General features: G+C 36.8%; 1 protein-coding gene across 1 annotated transcript; it reads right to left on the minus strand.

The window, feature by feature from the left end:
* Positions 1-1,601: 1,601 nt before the first annotated feature.
* Positions 1,602-7,476, minus strand: LOC117823548 (aryl hydrocarbon receptor nuclear translocator-like). The gene is made up of 5 exons (XM_034698769.1): positions 7,112-7,476; positions 6,415-6,508; positions 6,193-6,243; positions 6,036-6,086; positions 1,602-3,494 (listed from the first exon to the last, which is right to left on the minus strand). Exons 1-5 carry the CDS (start codon positions 7,146-7,148, stop codon positions 3,404-3,406), a joined length of 324 nt encoding a protein of 107 aa, XP_034554660.1. The 5' UTR covers positions 7,149-7,476; the 3' UTR covers positions 1,602-3,403.
* Positions 7,477-10,334: the final 2,858 nt, after the last annotated feature.

Raw genomic sequence — 10,334 nt, forward strand, 5'->3', positions numbered from 1 at the left:
TTCTTCACCATGATGAGTCTCATAGTGGGCCAAATATTTTACTCTGTAAGCCCTGAAACCTGCTGCCAACACACCAAGCACACAGGTTTCCCAGTCACCTGACACACAGTGTCATGTTAACAGCAAAATAACAGATTATAATAATGAAGGAGGTAAACTTGACTATTTTGGACCCCTCAGCTCCAGCATGGACAGTTTGCTTGCTGGACAGTGTTGTATGCAGGGGTCCAAAAAGTCGTTCAGATCATGTTTTGATAATATTCTTTAGGTAAAAGATTATTGAATGTTTTCTATAAAATGTTCCCATAATGTTACTTAACAACAAAGATCAACATTCTCAAAGCAACATGTAAAAAAATGATTCAGGACGTTTCTGATGTTTTTTAATTAGAAAATGTTTTGTTTGAAAATATTGTGGTGATATTTCATTAGCACAAATATATAATGTTTTGTCTTTAACATTCAAAGGATGTTTTGATAACATTCTTTGGGTCAGATATTATTGAATGTTTTTAGAGTACGTTATCTGAGAACAAATTATGAACATATAGAAAACCTCCTGCTGAGAATGTTTAAAGAACATTAAGGCATAATATTCAAGCACTGTTGCCACTTAACATTTTATGAAGGTTTTTAGAGAATGTTACTAGAGAACATTCTGTGAACACAAAGAAAACTTCCCGCTGAAAACATTCCAGTCACATTCTCAGTATCATTAACAGAATGTTTTTAGAACAAAAAATTGCTAGCTTGGTATTGGACTTCCTGATAAAATGGTAGAGGCTATTACAGGTTGTGATTGTTTGTCGGTTTAAAGATTAGAAAAGTGTTTCATTTCCATCCTGTACACGTTTTATCTCAGGATGGATTGAAACTTAGAGCTGACATGTAACGAAATACTTCTGCTCAAGAAGGCTCATGTAGAAATGCACTTATGAGGTGCGTGCACTTAATTTATTTATACCCCACCTCTGCATTTAAGAGGAAGAAGAATGTACTTTTTACAGCAGTGCAGTTAGATATCATCTTTATTTTGTACCATATATATAACAAAGTACATTTACTAATGTTTTTAACTTTTAAGCAAATTCAAGGTACTTGGACTTTATATGGAAATTTCTATTCAGGCAACTCATTAGTGGTTCTTCAACTACATTTCAAAGTATATGATTGTCATTTTTATGCCATATTTCAAGCTTTGGTAAATTTTCAAATCACATTTTCCTACCCTTACCATCCAGTGAAAACCATGGATATCGTAGGAATTAGATTTTGAATTTTGTAATGTATGTGTGAGAACAATATTTTAAACTTACATTTAACTAACAATTTTAAACTCAGTGGGTTAGCAAGGAATGTTTTTAAGAGAACTGAAAACAGGGCTGTTTTTCTGGGCTCATAAAAAGTGGACTTTTATAGTTGCCTGGTATATATATTAAGTAGCCAGTAAAGGTGAATCCAAACAACTAAAGTGGTATAATGAAGCCTACAGATTAATGCAGCAGTAACAATTCGATGTTTAATTTATAAGCTTAAATAATATACTGTGTATTATGTTTGCAGTCATGATGCATAAATAAATAAAAACTACTTCAAAGTGCTTTAATTGTGAATGATCTTTGCATTTATTATTCATAACAATACTTAGTTATTAAACAATAAAAATAAAAAATAATATAACACTGTAATTAGGACACAGCTGTTCCTTCTGTATCACCGGGGAAGAGGAGGTTGCTGGTTGGCCTGGGTTAGTGAAGAATGATGGGTCGTGGAATGAGGCTGAGTTTGGGAAGAAGATGGTTTTTGAAGACGAAGAATGAAGTGAGTGATGGATGGTACCAAGGAGGGAGATGATACTATTGTCTGATGTGAAGGGGAGACAGAAAAAGAGAAGGAAAACAAAAGGGCTCAAAAAAGAGAGAATGAGAGAGGGAGAGAGAGCTTCCCATAATTACAGATAAGGCACTTAACATACAAATAGATTTAAAGCATGAAGACAAAACAGCCACACTCATTTCGTGAGCTCTTCCCGAGTCTCAAGGCTCAAACACTGAACTGCTAAAAATGGATTACATCATCATTTACCTCTTTAACATCAAATAGAATACCTGTAAACCCGTTTCATAAACAAAATCATACCTAAAATCGTTCACTGAGATCAAAAGTTCAATTCTAGCCCTGGTTAACAAACATTACCCAGGATACAAGGCAGTGAATTGGGGAAATCTGGTTCATGTTTGTAAAATCTGGAAGTGGTTCATCTGTCACATTCCATTTGCTTTAGAAAAACCTTCTGTATTCCCACAAACAACCCACCTTCACCATGGCTTTATCATAGAGTCAACGGTTTTCAGTGGGAGGCAGTGCCAGTGTGACTCAACTGGATCGACCAGCTCAAACCAAACTAGAGAGGAAAAACATTCAGCTCCGCTGACACTGGCAGGAAGCTGAGATTTACTATTGCAGTGATACTTTTATTTTGGGATGTTCCTGACTGCTCAAAAAGCAAAGATTTATAGACAATGTCTCTTGTGGAAGCAGGATTTGTACTGAACAGGTGAAGCTAGATTAAGAAAATAAAATAAAAGCAAGACTTTTCTTGCAGTGTATCTACAAAAGTGACACCAAATTTACTTCCGAAACCTCACAAGGCAGTTTTTTTTCATCAATGGCACAGGTGTCATTGGAGAGCAGAGGCACACAGTCCTACTGCACAGTATAAGAGACAGTTTGTTTGTGCAAATGCGGTGCAATAGCTGACATTTACGAAATTGCATAGACAGAAAATTAGGGAAATAAATGCCCCATTGTCTCACTTTCATAAAACGTACTTTCATTCTCTTTTGTTCTTTTAGTAGGAAACAAAAAAAGGGAACAACATAAACAACACAGCATCAAAGCAGAAAGCTTTAACATGGCATTTTAACAGCCATCAGCTGGCTCTAAGGCACACTGAACAAGGAAAGCTAAAGTAGAAGCAGCATCACTCCCCCCACCCTCCCTCCCATCACTTTGCTCCTCTCCATTTCCTCTCCTGTCTCTTTGAAATTTGGGGACTGGCATCACACACTGACATTGATACATGAACATAGTGTCTATCATCTGCTGGATCTTAGTGCCCTCTAAAAGTAAGTATGAACGTGTATGTGCAGAAGTAACAGTGTCACATTTCATCAACAAAACCTGCTGTTCTGTGTTGTAGGGAATGACATGCCCCTCTCCCCCAACCACACTCTTTCTTCATCCTTTTGCCTCTTTTCATCCCTCCCTCCTGCACCCCTGCTGAGGGATATGAGTCCTTCTCACATTCCTGCGTCCTGACACCCGTTAGTTTTTTTTCACTCTGTCTTGCTGTGGTTGTTGTTGTGGACTGTGTGACCGTTCTGCACTGGTCCATTTGTCTTTATGTCCTTTTTAACTCCCTTCTCCTCTTCTTCCTCCTCTTCTGTTTCATCTGTTTCATCTTTGTCACTCCTTTCATCATCCACTTTTTCCTGGAAACACAAAATAAAACAAAAAACAACACATTTTAAAAGACTCCTTCTGAAACATGTCATTAATCAAGCAGACCCCCTACTTAAACTGTTCTTAAGCTCTGGTTACTGTCAGAACAAACTCTAACTGTCACAGCCTGGGAAGCAGGCGAAGTCTGAAAGCTTGTGTATAACTTTCTCCTGCAACCTCTGGTCCTCCTCCCTCATTGAAACAGATATCCATTTCCCTACTTCAAGTGAGGCCAATCACAACAGAGAACTAATATATTAGAATATGTATATAAATTCTGCTGCAGCATCTTTATTTAAAAACAACGATGGCTGCCGCTGATGTGAAACATTCTGCATCTGCTTTTGACTCAGAATTAGAAAAACTGGATGGCAGTTCTGCTTTCAAACAAGAAATAGATCTTGACTACTGAACTGCATCAGTGATGCTAAATATCGGTGTTTCACAAGAGGTTGTATGTATTGGATGTTGGAACTGGGTACCTAGCCCAGCAGCCTACTGCATCTGTTGATCATGCATCTTGGAAATCAATAACAATAGGAGAGCTTAAATATTTAATTGCATTTGCATATCTTCTACGTCAGGCAAACATCAGAAACCTTGTATCTCAAAAACTACTACTTTACAGGCATTAAAAAAACCTTTTCTCATTACTAAACACTTCATGAGATTCAACAACAAGCTTTTTTATTACTTTTTCTACTGTCACATTTTAGAAAGCCTACTTGCAAACATAAAGGAGACCAATGCCATTGACTAAAGTCTTCAGGTATTGGACTTTTAATTGTACCAAATGTAAAAACTAAAACCCACGGTGAGGCAGCTTTTTATTATCACGGCCCGTGCCTGTGGAACACCCTACCTAAAGATCTGAGGGCTGAACAGAGCATACATATTTTTAAAAGCAAATGTAAAACCAACCTTTTTAGTCTCACTTTTATTTTTATTCTGAATAGTTTTATCTATTTATTTATTATCTACTTCAAATTTTAGTCACTTTGATTCTACTTTATTTATTTATGTACTTATTAATTTATTTTAAGTATAGCATCGGATGCTCTTTTAATGGTTTAATATTTTAGTGTTTAATTATCATAGAAATTTATCTTATTTTGGTGATTTTAATTCCCTGTGTTGAGTTTTAACATCTTATTTTACCTCCAGTGTTTCCTCATTAAGATATCATGAGAGCGTTTTCTCAGTTCGTTCAGAAACTTCTTTTTTCTTTCTTTATTTTATTTTTATGGTTTTCATTCCTATTGTTGCATATATTGTGTTCTTAATCTTAGGATTGTGGGGTGGGTTTGGGGTCGGGGCTGGGGGTGGTTTCTCTTTCTTTTTCTTAATTTATTCTATTTTAATTTGTTTTTATGTACAGCACCAGTGTTCATTTCATCAACGAAATTATGACGATAAATGTTCGTCAACGATTCATTTTTTCATGACGAAAACGAGACTATGACGAGTTTAAGTGCTTCACTGATAATAAAAACTAAGACGAACGTAGGTTTTGATTTCGTTGACGAGACGATGACGAGACGAAAACATTAGTGGCGGATCGTCGGACGTTCAAAATCCATGTTTTCCCCCGCTGTGCGTCTAATCTTTAGAAATAAAAGTGATGCTTTCCTGTGACAGGCTGAGTTATTATTTGAGGGGCTCAGTGTTAGCTTGGTCTCTACCTGCAGCAGGTGTGCTTTATGAACCAGCTCTCCTCACCTCCATGCATCCGTCTCATCTTCATTGAGGTTTTTTACCCCCGGTGTGCGTTAGTGACAAAGACACAACCAGGGGACATCTGTTTAATATTTGACGATCACCGTAAAAAGCTCCCGTCTACAGTTTGGTTTATTTCAGTTTGGTGAGACATCAGACACATTTAGTAAGTTTGGATCAACTCCTTATTGAAAGATGCAGATGCATTTCAGAGTGACGTAAACTGACTGTCTGTCCAGTGTGCCTGTCACTGCAGGTGCATTCAAGGACCGTCGTAAATGTGCAATACAGTCCTTTCATGGCATTTTTCTGTGAATCAAGAGAATCAAAATACAGACACAGTGGTCACATCAAGAATGTTTTCTTTTGACTTTTTAGCAGGGCCAGGCTGAATTATTTCACTTACGATATTACCAAAGCAAAACTGTTAAAGGAGTGAAATGTTGACGATTTCATTTTAACAGTTGGTGCAACCCTGATACCGATATCTGATTGACTACATGAATTATTTAAAGAGTGAAGATGTTTCGGCAAAAATCAAAGACTAAAATGTTTTGAGTTTCCGACGACTTAAACTAGACTAAAACTATAAAGGGCTGAAAAGACTAAAATGTGACTAAAACTAACAGGTATTTTCATCTAAAGACTAAGACTAAACCTAAAATAGCTGCCAAAATTAACACTGGTACCAAACAAAAAGAAGTGTAAGTGTAAAAAGAATCCCATAGAGAGGAGAGAGAGCAGCAGTGGGGTGTCAATAATGTTGTTCCCTTACATACCCTCTGAACACATGTCTACCTGATTCAATCTCCTACCTTGCAAAGCGCTCTTTATCATTGTTGGAGCCTCCTGTGTCATCATCACACCTGAAGAAAACAGAGAATACATATGTTGTTATCTCAGCAGCCTTAACAGTTTCAACATTTAATGTAACACCTCATCTTGCTTCAGGACAGAAACTATTTATGTTACCTGAAGAGCTTGCTCCCTTCATCGTCATCATCATCATCGTCAAAGGCCGGCCTGCAATAAGGAAGAGAGGGCCGTGTGAGAAGCTTCTCACACATATTCTCACAAGATTATTTTAACCACAGCTTTCAAAAAGTGAACCAGTCAGCAAATATACATAACATGATACTGATACTGACATTTCAGCTTCTTTTTTTTGTCTCTAAACTGTACTGTCAGACTTACGCAGCTCTTCTTTTGTTGTTCCCTTTTGGTACAACAGCCCCTCCACTCCCTTGGGTCCCACTTGCCCCCATACCCAGATTTGGGTCTGGTAACTCTATAAATAAACACAGGGAGACTCAGTCAGTGTGGCAGAGTTGACAGGTGATTTCCTATTGTGCCTCTTGCGCTGAAAACAGAAACTAAGTCACTTCATGAAGCCCAAACCAAGAGGGAAATTTAGCATGAACGCTCATAACTAGTACACAAGTGGAGTTTTACACAAAACTCAGATTTTCTTAAGTGAAGACAGCTAAAAAAGAAACTCTCAGAGCTAACGATCAAGCTACATTCCGATATGAAAACAAACATATGTGAACCAAACTTCTACAATATTAGATCTGTGCAGACCAAACTTACATGTAGTAGTCACCTTGGCTCATTTGACAGTGCAAAGTGTATCATAACAGTGCTATTTGAACGCTAATCTAGCCTCTATGAGCTGGCTAGCATGCCAACAACCTCTCACTTATGCAATAGCCAGCTAGCCTCACTTTGCTATGGCATTAGCTCGGCTACTAAGCTAACTTAGCTGATGTTGTCACGCTATCCCTTGGAAAGTGTCCGCTTCAGCTCTCCGTGAGAAAACGCCCCTAAATACATGAAAAGTCACAAAGTATAGAGCAGCTAAACTGTCCATGTGACTTTTAGAGGACTTTACCTGGGTTTGAAGAGGACATGTCCGTTTGGAATAACATAAACAAACAAGTTCTGCTGCGAAAAAAAAGGATCCAGAAACCCTCCACCACCACCCCTCCCCCTTGCTAGCTGACGAGAGGCTAACAAGTGCCGTGCTGGTTTCCTCACGCCGTTATTTTGAGGTGTAAACGCCCAAAGCCATGACTAATAAATACAGCTCCAGAGCGACCCGGCGACGAAAAACAAGACAATTAGAGAGTTATTTCCTCTTTCCTGCTCTCTCCCTGTTTAAACCCCCTTTCTGTTTAAGATGGCGTTTCAGGCCAGCGGAGCGCAAGCTGTCTACAGTGTTGTGTTTCCTCCTCTCTCTATTGGACATCACTAAAGCCAGATACAAATGACGTGACATGTTGGGAAATCCATGTTGTGCTCCGCCCCGCTGTCAACGGAGGGACCTGGAGGTACATAAATCTGAAACATCTCAATTTAGTCTTTACCCAGCTAACAGGGAGTTTTTATTATTTATTTATTTATTTATTTATTTATTTGCACAATTAAAAGAAAAATAATTTTTAAAAAAATAGCAAAGATAAATAATACAATGTGCAGGAAGAGGCAGAAAACTCAGAGAGCTTATTTGAAGCCTCCATCCAAATAGTGTTCTAATATTAAAAAATGAATTAAAAAAAATACGAAATTGACACATATAAAGACAACAGTTGAAACTCAAAATAAAATAACATAAGAATATACAAAATTAACAAAGAAAGAAAGAAAGAAAGAAAGAAAAAAGACTTGTTTTTTTTAAGGGTGGTTTACAGTTTTCCGGCACTGTTTCTCTTAAACCAAATGAAAAATATACATCCTCAAACTACATGCACACAATGAAACACCTACTTTAGAGCATAGCTGCCTTATCCTAAAAAACAACATGACTGAATGTTAGTATATCCAGCTCACTATGAGAAGACATTATATCTCAAAATGCTCAAATTAAACTTTGTAACCTTATTTCAAGTACAAGATGGTCTTAAACCTAGAGAAGTGCCGCAATAATACAACTCAAATGAATTACAATAATTACAGTTATAACATCAACAGAATTCAAAAGTACAAAATCTGAATATGATGTGCATGGACACCTATACTCTATGAGTATTTGGTTGAGCATGATGAGTATATAAAGTAACAGTAGTTAAAAGTTTTTTCAAGCATCGTTTATAACATTTTAAAGATAAACAGTTTTTATCTGCATTGGAATAAATATTCCAGAATTTGCTGCCCCTGAAACGTATCGAGAATTGACTTCTACAAGTAAAACATTTAGGAGGATGAAGAAATAAAGTTTGACGAGTTGAATAAGAGTGGACCTGTGAATTTAATTTGAAGTAAGTACAAAAAGACACATATTTGAGAGATATTGATGTTATAGATATTAAGAAGCTGGAGTTTCTGAAACAAAGTGTTCTCATCACATTGTCACTATGCACATTCACTATAAGTTCTGATTATGTTTCAAGACAAGGTTTTGAGTGCGATAGTAGAATAATAATTCATATAATTAGAATAGAATAGAATGCCTTTATTGTCATTGCAGCAAGTACAACGAAATTGAAAGGGTGCAGTCCTCATTAGGTGCCATTTAAAAGAGACAAAAACAATCAAGGTATAAAAAGTAACAAATACAGGGAAAAAAACACTGTCATACACACACAACATACAAATCAAATCACGGAGTCTTATTATTGCACTTGTGTATTGCACTTGTGTATTGCACTTGACTGTATTGCACAAAGTCACTGTTCAAAAAGCCCATACTCAAGCAGTGTTGAGAGCAGTAATGGCTCTTGAATAAAAACTTTTAATGTCCTGAAACGTCTGCCAGAGGGTAACAGCTCAAAAAGTGCATGTCCAGGATGAGTTGGATCTCGTAGGATGTGTTTTGCATTCCTGAGGCAGTGCGAGCCGTTGAGTTCCTCCATGGAAGGAAGGGAGCAGCCGGTGATCTTCTGGGCCGTGGTGACGAATGATATTCAAAGATGTTCATCGATTTAAATAATGTTCCCTTTTTTTGCTAACTGTTAATGAAAGAAGAACATTTTGTCTTTGGCATACAGCTGATGTTTTGATAATATTATTTAGGTAACAGACACGGTATAGAGCAGGGGCGTCAAACTCATTTCAGTTCAGGGGCCACATTCAGCCCAAGTTGTTCAGAAGTGGGCCAGACCAGTAAAATCATAACATAATAACCTGTAAATAACGACAACTCTAAATTTTTCCCTTAGTTTTAGTGCAAAAAAGCACAAGTACATTCTGAAAATGTTCACATTTAATGAACTATCTTTCTACAAAAACAGCTGTTGTATTCTTCACCATGATGAGTCTCATAGTGGGCCAAATATTTTACTCTGTAAGCCCTGAAACCTGCTGCCAACACACCAAGCACACAGGTTTCCCAGTCACCTGACACACAGTGTCATGTTAACAGCAAAATAACAGATTATAATAATGAAGGAGGTAAACTTGACTATTTTGGACCCCTCAGCTCCAGCATGGACAGTTTGCTTGCTGGACAGTGTTGTATGCAGGGGTCCAAAAAGTCGTTCAGATCATGTTTTGATAATATTCTTTAGGTAAAAGATTATTGAATGTTTTCTATAAAATGTTCCCATAATGTTACTTAACAACAAAGATCAACATTCTCAAAGCAACATGTAAAAAAATGATTCAGGACGTTTCTGATGTTTTTTAATTAGAAAATGTTTTGTTTGAAAATATTGTGGTGATATTTCATTAGCACAAATATATAATGTTTTGTCTTTAACATTCAAAGGATGTTTTGATAACATTCTTTGGGTCAGATATTATTGAATGTTTTTAGAGTACGTTATCTGAGAACAAATTATGAACATATAGAAAACCTCCTGCTGAGAATGTTTAAAGAACATTAAGGCATAATATTCAAGCACTGTTGCCACTTAACATTTTATGAAGGTTTTTAGAGAATGTTACTAGAGAACATTCTGTGAACACAAAGAAAACTTCCCGCTGAAAACATTCCAGTAACATTCTCAGTATCATTAACAGAATGTTTTTAGAACAAAAAATTGCTAGCTTGGTATTGGACTTCCTGATAAAATGGTAGAGGCTATTACAGGTTGTGATTGTTTGTCGGTTTAAAGATTAGAAAAGTGTTTCATTTCCATCCTGTACACGTTTTATCTCAGGATGGATTGAAACTT

The sequence above is a fragment of the Notolabrus celidotus genome, chromosome 12 (assembly GCF_009762535.1).
Source record: "Notolabrus celidotus isolate fNotCel1 chromosome 12, fNotCel1.pri, whole genome shotgun sequence".
In the NCBI taxonomy this organism is placed as follows: domain Eukaryota; kingdom Metazoa; phylum Chordata; class Actinopteri; order Labriformes; family Labridae; genus Notolabrus; species Notolabrus celidotus.